The sequence below is a fragment of the Cotesia glomerata genome, linkage group LG4 (assembly GCF_020080835.1).
Source record: "Cotesia glomerata isolate CgM1 linkage group LG4, MPM_Cglom_v2.3, whole genome shotgun sequence".
In the NCBI taxonomy this organism is placed as follows: Eukaryota; Metazoa; Arthropoda; class Insecta; order Hymenoptera; family Braconidae; genus Cotesia; species Cotesia glomerata.
The window spans coordinates 1,141,872-1,165,187 of NC_058161.1; the positions used below are offsets into that span (position 1 = coordinate 1,141,872).

At 25.9% G+C, this 23,316-nt stretch overlaps 1 protein-coding gene across 1 annotated transcript; it reads right to left on the minus strand.

Annotated features, from left to right (window-relative positions):
• Positions 1-329: 329 nt before the first annotated feature.
• On the minus strand, positions 330-22,589 carry LOC123262386. Its single transcript, XM_044724569.1, has 5 exons — positions 22,291-22,589; positions 9,668-10,101; positions 7,946-8,178; positions 5,017-5,309; positions 330-684 (listed from the first exon to the last, which is right to left on the minus strand). The coding sequence occupies exons 2-5, from the start codon at positions 10,098-10,100 to the stop codon at positions 555-557; spliced, it is 1,089 nt and encodes a 362-aa protein (XP_044580504.1). The 5' UTR covers position 10,101; positions 22,291-22,589; the 3' UTR covers positions 330-554.
• Positions 22,590-23,316: the final 727 nt, after the last annotated feature.

Consider the following 23,316-nt stretch of genomic DNA (forward strand, 5'->3'; position numbering starts at 1 on the left):
TAGCCAAAAATAGAAAAAATAGTGGCTTTACTGAGTACTAGACAAATAATGAGTCACCAAATAAATGCCAAAGACGACATTTATGCAGGTAATATATCAAATATACACAATATATATTATATTATATATTATATATTATACTCATAAAACAGTGTATAAGTTATAGTAATAATCTAAAGAGTAACACGTACATCTAATGGAATTAAGTCTCTTTGAAGTAGATTGATGCTAGATGCCGTATTCGCTTTACTTACTTCAATAATAATTAAACCTACTCTTACTTTCAATTATAAACTATAAATACGTAAATTCAATAATTTGTATTTTTATTATTTCATTATTTTATTACTGGGTATGCTTTGTAATAAATAAAGTTAATATAAAAAATAATCCGAACGAATAGTTGTTAATGTGACGGTGCCTGGGCCAGCCAGAGTACCCTTAGAATAATATTCAATCATTTTTTACTTACTATTTTTTGGATTATAAATATTTGTTTTTTTATTTTTTTTTTTATTTTTTTTGTTTACTTTTCGGTGGTAGTGATTTAGATTTTACATAATGCTGCAGAACGCGACTCCGTTCTCGAATGCTGACTGGATGGCTGTTGTTTCCATGCAGAATGCGCCGTCCTCGTACATTGTGGCGAGTCTTTGTTGTTGGGCGCGACTTTCGCTTAATGATCTGGATTAAATCGGCTTTTTTAGTTTTTTATGCCAGGTATTAGAAAAAGTTAGTTCCGGGAAAAAATTATAAACTTTGGCATGAAAAAAAAATATTTGTTTGGTAAATTTAAAGTTTGAGTCGAAAAAATAATATTTTGAGTTAAATATTGAAGATATGAAAAAATTCTTTTTCAAAAAGGTCCTTATAAATTTTTTCATACTTATTCGTTAGTCAGAATATCAATACAAAATTTTAAAATCAAAATTCTAGGTTAAATTTTGAAAATATGAAAAAATTATGACATTTTTTTGTAGAAAATTCAATTTTCTAGATAAAGGTCATCAATTTTTTCATCTCTTATCCTTTAGCTAGAATATTAATATGAGTCCTTAAAATATTTTTATTAAAGTAAAAACTTAAAAATTCATCTACAAAATTTTAAAATCAAAATTCTATGTTAAATTTTGAAAATATGAAAAAATTATGACATTTTTTTGTAGAAAATTCAATTTTCTAGATAAAGGTCATCAATTTTTTCATATCTCTTATCCTTAAATCAGAATTTTAATATAGAGTCCTTTAAATATTTTTATTGAAATTAAAAACTTAAAAATTCATCTACAAAATTAAAAAATCAAAATTTTAAGTTAAATTTTGAAAGTATGAAAAAATTATGACATTTTTTGCAGAAAATTCAATTTTCTACAATAAAGGTCCTTATAAATTTTTTCATCTCATCCTTTAGCTAGAATATTAAATATAAAGTCCTAAAGACATTTTTATTGAAATTAAAACTAAGAAATTTCTTTATAAAATTTTAAAATTTAAATTGTGGGTTAAATTTTGGAAATATCAAAAAAATTACAAGATATTTATTGTAGAAAATTCAATTTTCTTCAAAAAAAGGTCTTTATAAATTTTTTCATCTCTTATCCTTTAGCTAGAATATCAATATAAAGTCCTTGAAACATTTTTATTAAAATTAAAACTTAAAAATGTATGACAAAATTTAAAAATCAAAATTCTAGGTTCAATTTTTTCAAATCTTCAAAATATAAATAATGAGTTAAAATAAAATTTTTGATTGCTCAAAACTGCAAAATTTCTCTGTAAAATTTCAAAATAAAAAATTTTGAAAATATAAAAAAATTATAAGACATTTTTTGTAAAAAATTAAATTTTCTACAAAAAAGGTCATAAATTTTTTCATATTTCTTGTCCTTACGCTTAAATATTAATGTAAAGTTTTAAAAATATTTTCAATAAAATTAAAATGAAAAAAGTCAAATTTCAAAGTTGCGAAAAAATAAAACTTAACATTTTTTATACAAAATAAAATAAATTTAAAAGGAACATTAAACAAAATAAAGTATTCAAATTTTCAACATAAATACACAATGGTATTTCCAAAGCCAGTTAAACTTATTGACAAAGATAAATTATTCAGGCATTCAACATCTATCCTCTAGTGACTAAAGCTCCCGTTTATTCGTATTTATGTCTGAATAATGAATCCTCGGTAGTAAATAAATAATACAATGGTAAACAATTCCACTAGAAGCAATTCTACCCGCACAAAAAAAAAAGGTAATAAAACTATACAATTCGTAATTAAATTTCGCGACTAAAAATCGAAGTGGCTTAGACATTTATAGCTTACTTATTATTTAATACTCTTGCCGTCCCTTTCTAGAAGTTATAAATTTACGATGTCTTATACTCGAGAAAGTCTTAAAATCGATCAGTTACTTAATGAACTTTTTCTATACAAGCTACACGGAAAGGGAGTTCACTATAATTCAGACCAGCGGAAAATTTATTCCTGCTAACCTTGTTATTGAACGATTCATCAATTTTCAATGCTTCTATGCCTCTAAAGACTTATCATCCATTATGTATTATGCTTTTATAAAATTCTGAAAGCTTCTCCCGGATATGCATTTAAGTTTAAATTTTTTTGCAAGAATAATTGTTTTAAAAACTTTAAAATAATTTTAATCTTCAAAACAATCGATTATTTCTTTGAGTATTTACGTGCGTAGCAGACAAAATCTCTCAAGAATAAAATTTAAATATTTATCAGGTTTTTATTTGACAGAAAAAGTCTAAATAAACCCGAGTCGTGTCACAGATGCCACAAGGGTCGCTCTTATCAAAAAATCCCTTTGGGAGAAACATCAAGACGGTATGAATTTTTTTTACTAATCGATATTCTTCAGATTCAAGTGTGAAAATATAAGAATACTTTTTTTTTTTATATTTAAATTTATTCAATTTAAAAGAAAGAAAATTTTGTTTAATTATTAAAAACATTCGAAAAATTTATTAATAAAATTTTTAACTAAAAAATTTTTAATTAGTTAGAATGTTGTTACACCCCCTCTCCCTCGTTTTTCAGAGAAGACAATATATTTTTATGTAAAGTAGTGAATTTTCAAAAAAAATTTCAGTTTTTTTGACTTTTATTGTAACTTTAGAATTTTTTTTTAAGCATTAAAAATAAAAATTTTTAATTTATTATATTCGAGATTTTAAAAGGATGTATTGAGAAGGTTCATGACAAATTTCAATTGAATTTAATAATTAAAAATAGGTAATTTTTTAATTTCCTCATTATTTTTCTTTTCAAGCTCCAAAAATATCAAAAAAAAATTTTTAAATAATTTTTTTTGACATAAATAAATAAAAAACAATGTAAAGATATTAATATTACCAGAAATTTATCAATTTTTCAAATTAAATTACTGTGAAAAAAATTTTATAACGTAAAATAGTGAATTTTCTAAAAAACTCCGATTTTTTTGTCTTTATTTTTGCTTTGTAATTTTTTAAATATTATAAAAACAAAAATTTTAAGTTTATTATAATCGAGACTCTGTTAGGGTGTATTAAGAAGGTTCATGACAAATTTCAATTGAATTTATTAATTAAAACTTGGTAATTTTTTAATTTTCTCATTATTTTTCTTTTCAAGCTTCAAAAATATAAAAAAAAAAATTTTTAAACAAATTTTTTTGGAATAAATAAATAAAAAACGTAAAGATATTAAAATTACCAGAAATTTGTCGATTTTTCTAATTTTTCAAATTTAATTAATTGTGGAAAAAATTTTTTTACCTAAAATAGTGAATTTTTCCAAAAATTCCAATTTTTTTGTCTTTATTTTTTCTTGGTAATTTTTTTTAAATATTACAAAAATAAAAATTTCTAATTTATTGTAATCGAGACTATAAGGATATATTGAGAAGGTTGATGACAAATTTTAATTAAATTAATTAATTAAAACTTAGTAATTTTTTAATCTTCAAAAATATCCAAAAAAAAATTATTTTTTGGGATAAATCAATGAAAAATATCAAAATTCCCAGAAATTTGTCAATATTTTCAATTTTTCCAATTTATTTACTCCAAAAAAAAATTATTTAAATGGCATTGAATATGTGCAATTTTTTAATTGTTATAATTATTTTATTTTTATTAATTGCTGTGATTTTCTTGGATTGCAATTGCTAACACATCAATTTTTTTTTCATTTAGCAATTTAACTGTTGAATTACTATACTACACGGAAAAAAGAAAACTCGATAAATTACAATATATAATGTAACTTTGCGCTCCGTGATGAAAACTGGAAAAATTAAACTTTCAGATTGTAATTATTACAGATTTTATAAGAATGCAATATTTACATTGAAAGCTCTGAAAATTAATATTCAAAGTTTGAATTTAGAATAATGTTATTTCGAACTGTAACTATTCTAGTTTTTAATACGACGGGACACTTATTATTATTTATAATTGAAGAGTTCAGTAAATTCAAAGCCAACTTTTCCGATCCAAATTGACGGTAGACTAAATTTTAAATTTGTTAATTTTTATTTATTATTTATTTTCACCACATTATTGTCGGTATGAGTACTCATACCATCCTTGGGTGAATGTATCTAACAATTAAAAATCTTTATTTTAATTAAGATTAAGCAAAGATGGTATGATTACCCAAGGATGGTATGAGTGCTCATACCGACAATAATGTGGTGAAAATAAATAATAAGTAAAAATTAAAACTTAAAAAAAATTTTAAATTTAGTCTACCGTCAATTTGGATCGGGAAAGTTGGCTTTGAATTTACTGAACTCTTCAATTAATGAAATCACAGATCTTCGGAATAAAAATAGAAATTATTTATAATGTAATTTTTCGAGTTTTCTTTTTTTTTGTGTAGCTATAAGTCATCTTGTTATACATAATAAAATTTTAACGTACTAACCATTGTAATTATTAACCCTGTAAATAGCCTAAGCTCTTGGATTTGTTCATTTAAATAAATAAATAAAAATAATAAATTACCTTGGACTCATAGCGCGCAATTTCTGCTGCTTGACATGTTTCTTCATAGCACGTGTGCTGAATCCCGTGTGGTCATTTTGGCCATTGGTGTGAAGACTGCAGGTACCATTGAGACCTCCGCAGGGTTGCTGGCTGCCGATGCTCTTCAGTAGAAACGCATTGGGGTTCGCGAAGGGAATTGCGGAGTCGTTGGTCGCGGTGGAATCTGACCATGGCGGCGGCGGGGTGTGGGACCTGACGAGCATCGCGTACTTGTGGCAGAGGTAATCCTCGTAAGACGGCGGCAATCCGTTCTATCCAATATTATCATCATAATTAACATTACCAGTTATGTTGTTATTAATTACTGTTAATTAGCACAATCATAACCAAGATGATAATGATAATGAAATGACTAATCAGGATAAAGTATGAGCGAGGGAGGAAGGAGGACTTGATCAAACTCGACCTAATTTTATTTTATCTCCATTATTTGCAAAGTAAAGTTTAAATAAATGTTGGAAGCTCTTGTAATTATAATTAATAATGATTTTTAGCGAGCTGATTTTGCGCATTAAAGATTGATCGGGAGAGACATGCCAAGGATGCGATACATGGAAAATTACTCGAGTACTGAAGTAATTAAGTTAAATCGAGTGTAGCTAAGTGGAGGAGCTGACACTTAGACTCTTGTATCTTGTAGCTTGTATGGTGCTTGTATTGCTGAGAAAGGAAGTACAAGCAGACAAGAACTCGGAGGAAAGTTCGAGCACTGCTTCAAGCTCCTCCAGCTCGTCAGTCTGATCAGCTTTGTTACTCAAAACTTCTGGAAACTTCCGAAAGTAGTCGAGTAGTTTTATTGATTATCTGTAGTATCGTTCTCCAAATTTAATTGACCCAAGTGGTGAATTATTTTTATGTATTATATAATTTAATGCACGGAAATAAGAAAAATTACATTATATAATGTAAAGGTGGCGCTCCGTACAGAAAACTGGAAAAATTACAATTTTAGATTGGAATTATTACATTAAAATGTAAATATTAAATTTTATTATGTAATTTTTCCATTTTTCTTTTTTCCGTGTACGGGGTGGCTAACTTTTTCTACAGTAACTTTACTTAGATTATATTTATTATTGAGTTGCGCAACGTTGGGTTTAATTGAAATTAGGTTGTCATTTGGGAGATACAGATGGAGAAAAAGTTTGGCGGGGCACCAGAATAATATAAGTTGGCACAGCTTCAAGTTCTGTTTAAGAGACACTTGGAGTTTAGTTTGGGTGTATTGGAATTGGATTAAGGGGCTGGTTCCTGTCGTTTTTTTTAAATACTCATGTTTAATTTAGTAGAAAACGGTGAGCTTTTTGGTTGAGACTTTGAATTTTTATTAGTACTTTTACGTCATTCATTTGAAATTTTAATTTTTTTACTGGATTAGAGAGATAAGAGAGTAAGTTGGTTGTTTTTTCTTCATTTTAAGATCATAGTTTTGATATTTTGAGGTCATATTTTTTGTTTTTTAATATTGAGTAAAAATTGAAAAAATTTACTCCCAATTATTATCATCATCATATGATAAAATCGGTTTTTTTTAATAAAATTAGTGTCATTATAAAGGTCGTAACTTGAATTTGTGCCTTTTCAAGTTTTTATATTATTCTTACCGATAATCAATTTATTATAATAAGCATTTAAGCATTAGCAAATGCTCTATCTCTAGATACATAATTAAGAAATGACCTTATATCTTATGAAATATCTACATTTTTAAGGATATAAGCTCATCCCGATGTTACACTCATCGAGACCTTTCATTTGAGTACCCACATCAATTTTTCATATATTTATATATTTTATATATTTATATATATGAAAAATATATCAAAATGCATGTGGGTACTGAAATGAAAGCTCTTGATGATTGTAACATCGGGATGAGCTTATATTTTTAAGAATGTCAATATTTAAGAAATTACAGTGCAATTTAACGTAATTAAGAAACGACCTTGTATCTTGAGAACTATTGACATTTTTAAGGATATAAGCTCATCCCGATGTTACGCTCATTGGGACCTTTCATTTGAGTACCCACATTAATTTTTCATATATTTTATATATTTATATATATTATATATATGTATATATGATAAATATATCAAAAATGCTTGTGGGTATTCAAATGAAAGCTCTTGATGAGTATAACATCAAGATGAGCTTATATCTTCAAAATATATATCATATATATGTATATATGACAAATATATCAAAAATGCATGTGGGTACTTAAATGAAAGCTTTTAATGAGTATAACATCGATATGAGCTTATACTTTTAAAAAGATCAATATTTAAGAAAATACAGTGCAATTTAACAAAATTCATTATTTAATCAAACAAATTTTTAATTATTTTTAGTTCACAAGTTTTTATAATTATTATTATTATAAAAATAAAAAAAATGTATATTAATTAATAAATATTTTATATAAAAATGATATTAAAAAAAAAAAATAAAACAAAAAGGTAAAAGCGACAACAATAATTTGAGCATCCAACTCAAGAGTAACGTTATCTAGTCACTAAATAAAAATCGATAAAACGTTTCCATTCACAGTCGCAGTAAAGCCAAATAAACGACTATAAGAGCCATAGAATAATATAAATGAAAAAATCTGGCTCTCACGTTATTAATGGCACGAAAAAAATAAAACAAATAATTATAAACAGGGTGGAGTGAGATGAAGATGAATATTGTGATTATTTCATTCATCAGGATTCGATTCTTGTATCAGATAACGAGGAAGTAAAACGCAAACAAAAAGGCTAATAGACACGATAAATAATAGTAGTAGTTTATTTATAAAGGGGCCAGATGAGGGCTGAGGGCTGAGGAGGGAGGGAAGACAGATGATGCGATGGATTGATATCTGTAAGGGCATTGTATTTACCTGCCAAGATTTATTGATAGCGACATCATAGGTGGGCGGCGGTGATGTCATCGAAGGAATCGAATACACCGGATGGGAATAATTGTGAGCGTTTTGGTTCTGATTCTGATTCTGGTTTTGATTAAGTAAATGGGTGTCGTGTATTGTGTTCATATTCCCACTGGTGTTTGGTATTTCGGGGACTGTCTCGTAGGCATGTTCTGTCACATCGCGCGATAGACTGCTCATTGCATCTGATTGCATTGCAAATTTAAAATTGATTAATATTCTTATTTTAAGAATTTTATTTAAATAAAAAGTTATAGTATCAATAAAAGACAAATTGAAAAAAATTACTTGATTTAGAGAAAATTTTCTCAAGAATTCAACAGGAAAATTTTTAAAGTGAAAAATTCTTCTTAATTCAAAATAAAAAAAATATTTTTTTGGTTTAAAATTTCTTTTTTTTAAGATACCTTGTATCTTAAGAACTATTGACATTTTTAAAGATATAAGCTCATCTCGATGTTACACTCATCAAGACCTTTCATTTGAGTACCCACATCAATTTTTCATATATTTTTTATATTTATAAATAGTTATATATATATAAATATATGAGAAATATATAAAAATGCATGTGGGTATTCAAATGAAAGCTCTTGATAAGTGTAATATCAGGATGAGCTTACATCTTTAAAGACGTCAATATTTAAGAAAGTACATTGCAATTCAACATAATTAAGAAATGACCTTGTATCTTGTAAACTATTGACATTTTCAAAGATATAAGCTCACTCCGACATTACACTCATCAAGACCTTTCATTTGAGTACCCACATCAATTTTTCATATATTTATATATATTATATATATGAATATATGAAAAATATATCAAAAATGCAAGTGGGTACTTAAATGAAAGCTCTTGATGAGTGTAACATCAAAATAAGCTTATATCTTTAAAGACGTCAATAGTTAAGAAAGTACAGTGCAATTTAACATAATCAAGAAACAATCTTGTATCTTGTGAACTATTGACATTGTAGAAGATATAAGCTCATCTTGATGTTACAGTCATTAAGACCTTTCATTTGAGTACCCACATCAACTTTTCATATATTTATATATATTATATATGAATATATGAAAAATATATCAAAAATGCAAGTGGGTACTTAAATGAAAGCTCTTGATGAGTGTAACATCAAAATAAGCTTATATCTTTAAAGACGTCAATAGTTAAGAAAGTACATCGCAATTTAACATAAGTAAGAAACGACCTTGTATCTAGTAAACTATTGATATTTTTAAAGATATAAACTTATCCTGATATTACACTCATCGAGACCTTTCATTTGAGTACCTACATCAATTTTTCATATATTTCATATATTTATATATATTATATATATGTATTTATGAAAAATATATCAAAAATGCATGTGGGTACTCAAATGAATGCTCTCGATGAGTGTAACATCAGAATGAGCTTATATCTTTAAAAATGTCAATATTTAAGAAAGTACAGTGCAATTTAATAAAAATAATTATTTAATAAAGCAAAATTTCATATATTTTTAGACCACAAAGTGACTGCAAGGTTGCTAGTTTTAATTAATCCAATAATTTTTTTTATTGCTTAAAAATTATTCAATTTTTCTAAAATAATTTTCTTCGTTAAAAATATTTTTTTTTTATAAAAAAAAAATTATAAGTCTAATAAATTAAATTACAAATTACCAATATAGGTGTAATGAGAGCCGACTCTTTCAGCGCTGCGAGTCCGCCTGGAAGAATTGATCCTGCGGTCGGGTTTTTTCGGGTTTTTTTCCACCCTGACCTGATCCCCGGAACTAGAGCACCCAGTATCAGACCGAAGTTTCGAGCTCTGACCGTTGTCATGGCGTTTCTTTGACCGGGATTTGGACTCGATGTCGCGAGCTTTTTCCACGAGGTAGACGAGGTCCGCCAATCTCTTGTGCTCGTCGCAGTAGGCCTCTTCTTTCTGCGAGGGCGACAAAACGTGATTGCGCGAGTGCGAGTACTTCAGTTCGTTCTCCTCGCCCCCTTCTTTTTTGGCAGACACCCCGCGGCGCCAGGTTGAAGTTTCGTGGGATTGATTTGTTTTACTGGGCTTGATTGGGGTTCCATACTGCTGAGGGTCGTTCGGCATTCTGGAACAATTTTTTATTAATTACTAATACCTTTTTTTATTTAATTATTATTAAATTCAAAATCAACAATCCAATCTGCTTGATTAATTATTCAATAAGGCTTTCAATTAAAAGCTCCTTTCAATATCTTGACCCATTTTTTTAATTCTGTAGAGACTTTATAATATATTTAATAATTATTATTAGAATTTTTTGTTTTTTATATTCATAGAAAAAATTTAATTATAATTAATAAGATTTATTAAATATTAATCAATAATTTTTTTATTATAAAAAATTAATGAATAAAGTAAATTTTAAAATAAAAAATTAATAAAGATTTATTTAAGCAAACTTTCAAATAAAATTTTTAAAAAATTTAACTCATTAATTTAACAATAAATGTAATTTAATTTGAAGAAAAAAATTTTCTTTTCAATAAATTTTAAAGAAAATTAATTTTTAATTGTTAAAAATCATTCATTTGAATTATTAACTTACAAATTTGTATGAAAATGAAGTTAACCAACGTTTCAAAATTTTTAGAAATTTTTTATTGAAAAAATTTCAATTAAACAATTAAAAAAAAAATTGTCACATGTAAAAAACTTTAAAAACTATAAGTGCAATTTTTTATAAATATATTTTTAGTTGTAATTTAATTAATAAAAAAAATAAAAAATTTTTACACGTCTTTTAACTTCAGTGTCATAAATTTGTATTGAAATTTTATTTAGACATATTCTCACTGATAGTCAATTTATTATGATAATTATTTAGGCTGCATTTGAAAATGCTCTATCTCTAGATACATAATTAAGAAATGACCTTGTATCTTGAGAACTATTGACATTTTTAAAGATATAAGCTCATCCTGACATTACCCTCATCGAGACCTTGCATTTGAGTACCCAGATCAATTTTTCATATATTTTATATATTTATATATATTATATATATGAATATATGAGAAATATATCAAAAATGCATGTGGGTACTCAAATGAAAGCTTTTGATGAGTGTAACATCAAAATGAGCTTATATTTTTAAGAATGTCAATATTTAAGAAAGTACAGTGCAATTTAACATAATTAAGAAACGACCTTTTATCTTGTGAACCATTGATTTTTTTAAAGATATAAGTTCACCCCGATGTTACACTCATCAAGACCTTTCATTTGAGTACCCACATCAATTTTTCATATATTTTATATATTTATATATATTTTATATATTTATATATATTATATATATGAATATATGAAAAATATATCAAAAATGCATGTGGGTACTCAAATGAAAGCTCTTGATGAGTGTAACATTAAGATGAGCTTATATTTTCAAAATATATATTATATATATGATATATATGAAAAATATATCAAAAATGCATGTGGGTACTCAAATGAAAGCTCTTAATGAGTGTAACATCAGGATGAGCTTATATCTTTAAAAACATCAATATTTAAGAAAGTACTGTGCAATTTTACAAAATTCATTATTTAATAAAGCAAAATTTTATTTATTTACTTTACAAATCACGGCAGTCACTATGTGACTGCAAGGTTGCTGAATAAATTTTTTTACAACAATAACAAAATTTTATTTAATAAATAAATATCTAAAAATTTAACTCAAATGCCAAATTTTAATAAATAAAATTCACCTCAAGGCATCAAGAATATTTTTGCAGTCTCAGAAATTTCCATAAAACTTTCCCCGTGAAATTTAATAGAGAAACCCGAGGCAAAATAAGCAAATTATTCTCCAAAGGGCTTCGAGGGAAATTGAAAACTACAAATCGAATGCCGGGTTGCGAATCTTTTTTTCTCAAAAAAAAAAAAAAAACATATATTTAATAAGACCTTTTAATAAAATGAGATGTGTTTTTATTATCCTAATTAAACGTTTCTAAAGCCGACGTTAATGTCAACGCTTTTGAATATATTAACAAAAAAAATTAGAGCATGTGTACTTGAAAAAAAGAAAAATAATTCAACGCTGAATTAATTAAGTGCTTTTGAAAATGGCGACAATGTTAATTATAAAAACTTCGTTAATTAACTTAACCTGGACTATTCTAATTCAATTACAAATATTCTTAGTGAATAATTATTAATTGCCTGGGCTTTTCTTCAAGTTAAAGAAGGGGAAAAGGAAAAGTTTATATTGAGAAAATTATCGGGGGATTTGATCGAGAGATAAATCTCTTATCTTATCCGAGAGAAAATGAAACCTCTCTCGGGATATAGGTCGCGAAAACAGGTCGAAGACCGAAGGAAGCAGGTCATACCGGGCTAAAGTAGGTCGTCAACCGATATATGCGTTTATTATGACACGGTGCATCGCCCAGCCTGGAAACTAGGGCATTTCCTTATTCCTACTCCTACTTTATTTCTATACAGTTATTACCCCCGTTGAGTAATTTTATGTAGGTCATATTTAAGTTATGTCGCAATAATATTTCGAGTTAAGTATAAAGTATATTATTTATTATTTGAAAAATAAACAATTCTCGTTTAATTTTAATGTACACCGATAGAAGGATTTAGTAACAAAATTTTTATTAATTAAAAATTTCATAAATGTCTCAAACAAAAAAATATAATTTAATGAGATTCTTTTCTTTATAGTACCTTATATTTTTATTTAAAATTATTTATTTTAATTAATTTCATTTACTTTAAGTTAAAAAGATAAGTTACACGCTAAAATTAGTTAAAAAATTAATTTCTTTGATACCAATAAACGATTTATTGAGTAGCAATAAATCATTTGTTAAATACTACTAAATATTTATTTGGTGAAACTAAATGGGCTTTAATAAATTATTTAGTACCTATTACTAATTATTTGATGATGAAAGGTTAAATCATTTAGTATCTGTTACTAAATCTTATTAAATAGGACTAAATGCTTCTATCAGTGTATTTAATTTCTATACAGTTGTTACCCCCGTTGAGTAATTTTATGTAGGTCATAAACATATTTAAGTTATGTCGCAATAATATTTTGAGTTAAGTATAAAGTATATTATTTATTATTTGAAAAATAAACATTTCTCATTAAATACATAATTTTAATGTAGTGGACACTCAATTAGCTCGTTAAGCTCGTAAATAAATTTATTTTACTCCGATTAAGGATTTTTTTTTGTTTTGAAAAATTATAAATTAATAACTTGAAATAATAGTTGCAAAATAAAATTTAAGCCAGGTATTACACTCGCTCCAGCTTTAATGCTTCCTATTTTATTGTCAGTGTATTATATCCTTAATTCGCTGTTCGAGGGATTGGAGCGGGGCTTTTACTCTCTGGAATTTTCGTTGTGAGATTTACGGAAAATTTTATTAGTTTTTTTTTTCTTTTTTTAAAAAATGTGAAATTTTTATTGTGATATGTTGAGAATTTTATTTTCATAGGATTTTTCTTGTAGCTTATATACGGGAAATATTGATTGTAAAAATTCCTTATTCATACCAGCGTAGTAGAAAATTAAATTTCCTTTCCAACGACCTCATTCAGGGCTAATTGTCTCCATATCGTATAGAAACTTTAGAGCTTAATTTTCCAATCATTTGATTAAACCTTTGTAATAATAATAATTGAGAAATTAGCTTGTATCTTGAGAACTATTGACATTTTTAAAGATATAAGCTCATCCTGTTACACTCATCGAGACCTTTCATTTGAGTACCCACATCAATTTTTAATATATTTTATATATTTATATATATATATATATATATATATATATATATATATATATATATATATATATATATATATATATAAGTATATATAAAAAATATATCAAAAATTGATGTGGGTACTCAAATGAAAGCTCTTGATGAGTGTATCATCGGGATAAGCTTATATCTTTAAAATTGTCAATATTTAAGAAAGCACAGTGCAATTTAACATAATTAAGAAATGATCTTGTATCTAGTGAACTATTGACATTTTTGAAGATATAAGCTCATCTTGATGTTACACTCATCGAGACCTTTCATTTGAGTGCCCACATCAATTTTTCATATATTTTATATATATTATATATATATATATATATATATATATATATATATATATATATATATATATATCTATGTATATATGAAAATGCATGTAGGTACTCAAATGAAAGCTCTGGACGACTGTAACATCGGAATGAGCTTATATCTTTAATAACGTCAATAATTAAGAAAGTATAATTCAATTTAACATAATTAAGAAATTACCTTGTATCTTATGAACTATTGACATTTTTAAAGATATAAGCTCATCCTGATGTTATACTCATCGAGACCTTTCATTTGAGTACTCACATCAATTTTTCATAGATTTATATATATGTATATATATTATATATATATGAATATATGAAAAATATATCAAAAATGCATGTAGGTACTCAAATGAAAGCTCTTGATGAGTGTAACATCAAAAATGCAAGTGGGTACTCAAATGAAAAATATTGATGAGTGTAATGTCGGGGTGAGCTTATATTTTGAAAAATGTCAAGAAAGTACAGTGTAATTTAAGATAATTAAGAAACGATCTTGTATCTTGTGAACTATTGACATTTTTTAAGATGTAAGCTCATCCCGATGTTACACTCATCAAGACCTTTCATTTGAGTACCTACATCAATTTTTGATATATTTCATATATGTATATATATTATATATATGAATATATGAAAAATATATCAAAAATGCATGTAGGTACTCAAATGAAGCTCTTGATGAGTGTAACATCAAAATGAGCTTATATCTTCAAAATATATATTATATATATGTAAATATGAAAAATATATCAAAAATGCATGTGGGTACTCAAATGAAAGCTCTTAATGAATGTAACATCGGGATGAGCTTATATCTTTAGAAACATCAATATTTAAGAAAGTGCAGTGCAATTTAACAAAATTCATTATTTAATAAAGCAAAATTTTGTTTATTTACTTCGCAAATCACGGCAGTCACGTAGTGACTGCAAGGTCGCTAGTAATAATAATAACAATAATAAAAAGAAAATTATAGGTAAATCGAAATGAGAATTGTCAAGCATTGAAACCGTATTAAAGAACCGTCAACTCAATGGCATCCCAGGGTAGACTGAAAATAATATAAAAAAAATTAGAGATGAAATCCCGCGGATAAAACAGCTAAATCAGAGTTCACTCAGAGAGAGGATAGGAGTTTTGCTGTGTGAAACCAGGTCAGACTCGGGTCACTGAGCCCCTACACACGTTAGCATCAACCAGAGTTTGCCACTGACACATTCAACATCCAACATATAATATCCACCGAATCCATTTCGCCTATTCTTATTATTCACCCACCGCCATTACTATTTCATTCCAATGTATATATTAATTCTCGCATTGTTAAGGTATTTTTGGCTTCATTTGTTCCTACCCATTTCAGTAACAACAACAACAACAATAATTATTTACATCATTCTCATACCGGCAAAAAGCTAACGCCCCATTTGTTACTCTGTCCGAAAAATTCCGAGGTCAATTTATTTGAGAGGCTAAAAAAAATGTCATTAATCTTTTTTTCTCCATTTTATTTCATTTTTTTTTATTTTACTTTTTTTCCCTAAATTTTAAAGGGGTTTATTTAATTTATTAAATGTTAATAAATACTTTTTAACATTCAATAAATATTTATTTGGGAGGAAAGTACATTTATTAATAGTTAATAAGTATTTATTAATAGTTAACGAATATTTATTAACAGTTAATAAATATTTAGTTGAGTGAATTTGTTTCGCTTGCAATGTCGTTAATGTCGTCAAACGTTAAATTATCTAGTGAAATTAATTATTATCATGTATACCAGCTATAGGGTTATAAAAAGTGTCAAAAGAAAATTTCTATTTTTGCTTTTTATTTTAAATAAATATTTGTTTACAGTTAACAAATATTCATTAACCATTAATAAATATTTATTAACAGTTAACAAATTGTACTTAATAAATTACTTATTAACTGTTAATAGATATTTGTTAACTGTTAACAATTATTTATTAACATTTAATAAATCATATTTAATAAATAATTTATTAACTGTTAATAAATATTTATTAAATCCTATGATGTTAAAAAATCATTTATTAACAGTTAATGAAACTTATTAAATATAAACAAATCCTTCTATCAGTGTACTAAGTGTATAATCTTTTTTAACATAAAAAGTTTCTTTTAATAAAAAAATCAATGTGTTTGCACGCGTGGAGCTTCATATCAAGTTAAACAGACGTTTCGCTGGCATACGATTTTAATTTTCTCATCTTTTGGAGCCGAGACTAGAGACCTCATACTGCAATATGTAATACCGTGTGTACTCACACATACAAAAGTGATGCACTTCTTTAAAGTCTACGTACATATTTATTTACTTTTTTTTTCTTTATCCGAGCCGTGCACCAGACGTTTTGTCGACAAGCTTTTTTGCAGGTAACCGTAGACATAAAATGACTGTGCACTTTATTTGAATGAGCTTTCACCGCCTAGTTTTTTTTTATTTTATTATTATATTTTATTTTATTAAATGTTTTTTTGGAGTTTTACTATTAAATCCATAATTTTCGCAAACATTACGAAAAAATTTATCCTCGTAAATTTTTATCACTCTGAATATAACGCTTTTAAGACGGAATAAAAGGCAATAAAAAAATCTACCGCCCATGTATACATTTATTTAGTTGAGTTTATTTTTCTTGTTGACAGTTTTCATGGAACGTGAATTTTTTCTGTTTATTATAAATATTTTTTTTATGGAATAATATATTGCTCGATAAATATTTATGAGAAAAGCCATTTCAACGGATTCTGTTTGTTTTTAATTTACTAAGCTTTATATTTTTTAAATTCGGGGAATAATTTAGGGGAGTGTAAATTTTGTGTTCTTTTTAGAGATATTATTTGAGTAGCTTTTTATTTCAATTTTTAAGGAAAAATAATAAATTTGTGATATATAAATCTGGCTGTGCTTGACGAAAAAAAAATCATGTTTGTAGAAATTTTAATAAAAAATTTTTAATAAGCAAGAATTTATTTTTTTGACGTAGAAAGAAATTTTTACTGTTTAAAATTGTATTTTTTATTATCTAAATAATTTTTGAGTTATTAATAAAATTTACTTAATTAAAAATAATAATTACTAGCAACCTTACAGTCACTACGTGACTGCCGTAACTTATGAAATATAAATAAATAAAATTTTGCTTTGTTAAATAATGACTTTTGTTAAATTGCACTATACTTTCTTAAATATTGATGTTTTTAAAGATATAAGCTCACCTTGATGTTACACTCATCGAGACCTTTCATTTGAGTACCCACATCAATTTTTCATATATTTTATATATTTATATATATTACATATATGTATATATGAAAAATATATCAAAAATGCAAGTGGGTACTCAAATGAAAGCTCATGATGAGTGTAACATCAAGATGAGCTTATATCTTCAAAATATATAATATATATATGTATATATGAAAAATATTTCAAAAATGCATGTGGGTACTCAAATGAAAGGTCTTGATGAGTGTAACATCAAGATGAGCTTATATCTTCAAAATATATAATATATATATGTATATATGAAAAATATATCAAAAATGCATGTGGGTACTCAAATGAAAGGTCTTGATGAGTGTAACATCAAGGTGAGCTTATATCTTTAAAAATGTCAATAATTCACAAGATACAAGGTCATTTCTTAATTATGTACCTAAAGATAGAGCATTTTCGAATGCAGCCTAAATAGAATTTTCCAACAGTGCCAAATTTAACCATAAAAACCCATTTTATCATATAAATACGCCACAAAATTTTGCTTATTTTTAATAAATCAAATTATTAATAGTTAATAAATCCTTCTATTAGTGAAGTTATTTTACTTTAATCAGAATGATAATTGCTGCAAATATTAAATGAAAAAAAGTAGAATTTCTTTCTCTAAAAAATTTCTTTAAATAAAATAATTTAATGAGCTCTCATAAAAATCAAAGTAACAATTTTTATTTGACTAAAAATTAGTGATTATTATAACAATCACTAATTACTGCTATGATAACTGCAACAGTGACAATAATAATAGTTTTATTTAATTCTTTCATTGAAGTCAAAGGAAAAAAAAGTACAGAACGAAAAGTAAGTTTAAAAGAACTAGTGGCAAGATAATTAAAAGAGAAGCCTTTTTTATTTAATATTTTTTTTCTTTCTCGTTTTTTTTTTTTTCTTTTTTTTCACTGAGCAGTTCCAGCAATAGCAGTGCCAGCAGTATCGTGTGACTACGTTCTAACAGAGCACGTTAATTAAAATGTCACATCTCTTTGGAACGAGTATTGGACAGATGTGGCGGCTTTAATCATCTCTTCCATTTCAATTAATTAAAATTATACATAAACTTTGCCGAAAATTTATTTTATTTAATCGGTCACTTTTAACTCGAGATTTAGTTTTAGATTTAGAGTTTTAGATAAGAGTAAGACCGTGCAATTTTGAGTTACGTCGTCATCAACTTTCGTCTGCTAACGAACTTGCCAATTCAGGTCAAACCCAAGCAAGTTTCCTACAAGATTATTGGATGTGCAAATTAATACATGTACACATTAATTGAATCATGTTGCACATATGCGAGTTTTTGAGTGTGTGTATGCGTCTACATTTATGTCTGCGGTGCCGGTGTTGGTGCGCTTAATGCATGAATTTATTTACCCCAAAATGTGTGTATTATTCTCAATGTAATACGCTGAATGTGTTCTACGGAATCATGGGATTTTATGTTTCCAATTTACTGCGTTCATTTATTTGCTTACTGTTCGTTAATATCCGCAGGCATTATTTGCTTTCATGAAATGTATTTATTACAAATTTATCTGTCGTGTGTGCTTTTTTTTAATTAAAATTGTCGATTATTTAAATTTTTTTATGATGGTCATTTTTTATTTTAAATTAATTGATATTTGCTATTTTCTATTGAATAATCTATAATTAAGAAATTACGTTGTATATTGAGAACTATTGACATTTTTAAAGATATAAGCTCATCTTGATGTTATACTCATCAAGAGCTTTCATTTGAGTACCAACATCAATTTTTCATATATTTTATATATTTATATATATTATATATATGTATATATGAAAAATATATCAAAAATGCATGTGGGTACTCAAATGAAAGCTCTTCATGAGTGTAACATCGGGATGAGCTTATATCTTTAAAATATATATTATATATATGTATATATGAAAAATATATCAAAAATTCATGTGGGTACTCAAATGAAAGCTTTTGATGAGTGTAATATTGGGATGAGCTTATATCTTTAAAAATGTCAATATTTAAGAAAGTACAGTGCAATTTTACAAAAGTCATTATTTAATGAAGCAAAATTTTATTTATTAAGTTCACAAGTTACGGCAGTCACGTAGTGACTGCAAGGTTGCTAATTATCATTATTTTGAGTTGAACATTAAAAATATGAAAAAATTATGAGAGACCTTTTTTTATAGAAAATTAAATTCTCTATAAAAAATTTTAATGATTTTTATCATTATTATTGTTATTCTTAAAATTTCTTAAGTAAAAAAAATTTTTTTTGTCAGAAAAAATTAATAAATTAACAAGTCTGACGACTTGGAAAATAACAAGTTTTTTCAAATAAAAATTTTCTATTAAAAAAGTAATAAAATCTCCATTAAAAGTCACTTATATTATTCACGCAATAACGCTTTAAAAAAAAAAAAAAAGAGATAAAAAAGTGATCTGGCTGTCGATTTTACAATATAAATTTTCTACGACTTCGTTACCGTATTTTTCATTGCTTTGAGAATTGAGTACACGACCCGCGAGACCGGAGATATGAATTGAGAATAATAAAACGCCAAGTGCAAAAAGAGTTAAAGTAGTGAAGCCGAGCCCGAGAGTAAGGGTAAGGGGGTCAAAAAAAAAAAAAAAAAAAAAAAAGTTTACTCGAAAGAACTACTTATCTGGATGGAGAGAAAATCAATCGACCAATAAATGGTAAAACTATTTGATAAAGTTATTGATTCAGCTGCTGGGAGAGTGGCCAAGTCACGTTTTATATCCACCAATGCACTCTTTTACTTCCGACTTTAAATTTCGTCTTTTTTTCAAATTATTATTATTATTATTATTATTATTATTGTTGTTATTATTATTATTATTACAATTATAACTATTAAATAATAGTTAAAAATTTTATTTAAATGATTAATAATAATAATAATAATAATAATAATAATAAATCTTTGTTTGAAATTTTATCAATCTTATTATTATTATTATTATTATTATTATTATTATTATTACAATTATAACTATTAAACAATAGTTAAAAATTTTATTTAAATGATTAATAATAATAATAAATCTTTGTTTGAAATTTTATCAATCTTATTATTATTATTATTATTAATTTTTTATTTATTGTTGCTGTTGTTATTATTGTTATCATTATCACTTTATTTTCCTCCTCCATTAACTCGAATAATTGGATTAAAATTGCCATCGCCCGGCACTCAATAATTTTACGTGTGTCGCAACAACATAGTTGCTACTATTTTAATTTTATCTAACAAATATTTAATTGCTCATTGTTTTCACTTATTTATTTCAGCTTCCGAGTGACGGCAATACGTGTAATTACTTTTATCAATAAGAGTACAATGCCTTTAAATTACTTTGTCATTCTATCTCAATGAAAATACTACGTAGTAAATATTTACTCTTAATTGACCTTTTTTTTTCACAACGGTGAATTCTACCATCAGTGATTCATAAAAAATTTTTTAATAATAATTAACAATAACTTTTTTTAACGATTAAAGTTTTAATAAAATTTCCCTTCAACTTTAACTTCAACTTCAACTTGTAAGGAGTAAATAAAAAAAAAAAAAATACAAATTAATTAAGATAGAATAATTTACTGAAGTTAAATTAAAATGAAAATTATAAAAACAAACTTTGAATAATAAACCAGAGTGTAATTGATTTACGATCTTTTTTATTCGCGCTAATTTTATTACTTTTTTATCCGATAAAAAATTTACATTATGTGTAAATGTTTTATGTAATTTAACATCACTTTTTTACTGTAAAAAATTAGCTTAATTTATTTATTTAAATAATTACAAGACCAAAAAATGAAGTCACAAAATTAAAAAAAAAATCTAAATTATTTTTTTAATTTTTAAATAATTTAAAGCAATTTTTCTACAGTAAAAAATCAATTACAAATTAGCTGAATTTATTTAAAAATTTATAAGACAAAAAAATAGTCAAAAAATTAAAAAAAAAACTAAATTATTTTTAGAATTTTTTAATAATTTAAAACAAATTTTTCTACACTAAAAGATTTAATTAAATTAAAAAATCAAATTAAAAAAAAATACAATTTTTTTACTGTAAAAAATCAAATAAAAATTAACTTATTTGTTTTAATAATTACAAGACAAAAAAATGAAGTTATAAAATTTTTTTAAAAATCTAAATTATTTTTTAAATAATTTAAAAAGAAATTTCTACAGTAAAAAATTTAATTAAATTAAAAAATCAAATAAAAATTAGCTAAATTTATTTATTTAAATAATTAAAAAAAAAAATGAAGTCACAAAATAAAAAGAATCTAAATTATTTTTATTAAATTTCTAAAAAAATTTTTCTGTAGTAAAAAATTTAATTAAATTAAAAAATCAAATTAAAAAACAAAACAATTTTTATACTGTAAAAAATTCAATAAAAAGTAGCTAAATTTATTTATTTAAATAATTAAAAGAAAAAAAAATGTCACAAAGTTTAAAAAAAAATCTAAACTATTTTTATTAAATTTCTAAATAATTTAAAACAATTTTTAAATTAAAAAAAAAATTGTTTAAATTTCAAAACATTAAATTCAAAATATTTTAAAATTTTAATAAATAAAAAAAAATAATGTACTAAAACATTTATTAAAAAAAAAAATTACCTGTATAAATCTTAGTCGACAAATCTAAATTATTTTTATTAAATTTCTAAATACTTAAAAAAATTTTTTCTACAGTAAAAAATTTAATCAAATTAAAAAAAAAATTGTTTAAATTTACTTCAAAATATATTTAAATTTGTAATAAAAAAAAAAAGATGTATGTACCAAAACATTTATTAAAAAAAAATTACCTGTATAAAGCTTGGTCGAAAAAAAACAATTATAATGTAACATCGAAGGTAAAGACCCTTGAGGTAAATAAACGTTGAGTTATGATCTGGCCGTGTTTGTTATATCAATAGCCTCGTAGCGGATGTTGCCCGCAGAGTTGGCTGAGGATGACTGGAGCTGCACGTGAGCTCGCCTGCTACGTGTTCCATTGGTTGGGTGGGTGTGTGTGCCCCAATACAAGCTTTGGTATATTTCGCGCACACACCGGAGTAGTCACTGGGCAAGCTTTAATGCCGTGTTTGAGTCTTCCTTCGGTCCTTCCACCCCCAGCCCACCCTCACCCCTCACCCCTCACCCCGAGAGCTTAAAAAGTGTTGTGGGTGGTTTGCCTCGCTTCCTCACTTCCAACTACTGTTCCATCATCCTTTCGAATCGATTTGCTGATAGTGGCGCAAGCGTCGCTATCTTTTTCCTAGAATTATCTTTTTGATATTTAATCCCGAGTCGTCCTAATTATTTTACTAATTATTAATATTTCCCAGTTGTCTTTATTTTTATTTTTATTTTTAATTGACAAACTCGCTGGACTGAGCGAGGCCCAGACTAGACGGAGTAATTTTCCCCGGAATTCCGCCAGAGAATCACCTCGCTGCCTTACACTTGTTCTCGAATCCATTGTAGTGCTTTACTTGCTATTGCTATTGCTATACTGCTATACAGGGTGTGTTATGTGTTATGTAGCTTCTCTTCGGGTTTCTCGTTAGCTCTCAAAAGCACAATAGAACTCCACACAGCTCTATACTAAATCCCCACCCAGTTCAGCTAGACTACTATACACTCCAAAGTCAATTCTCAGAGTTGTTACGACAGCCAACCTCTTTCCTGTTTCGTACTTGCAAGTAAATGCTACCAGACATTTCTAACCACTAAATTTATTCCACATATGTGTAAGCATACGCTTGAAAAATTTAATTCAAGCGAAAAAAAAATTATTTTGTAAAAATTTTATTGATTTTTTTTTTGGACAAAAATTGTTGAAGTAAGGC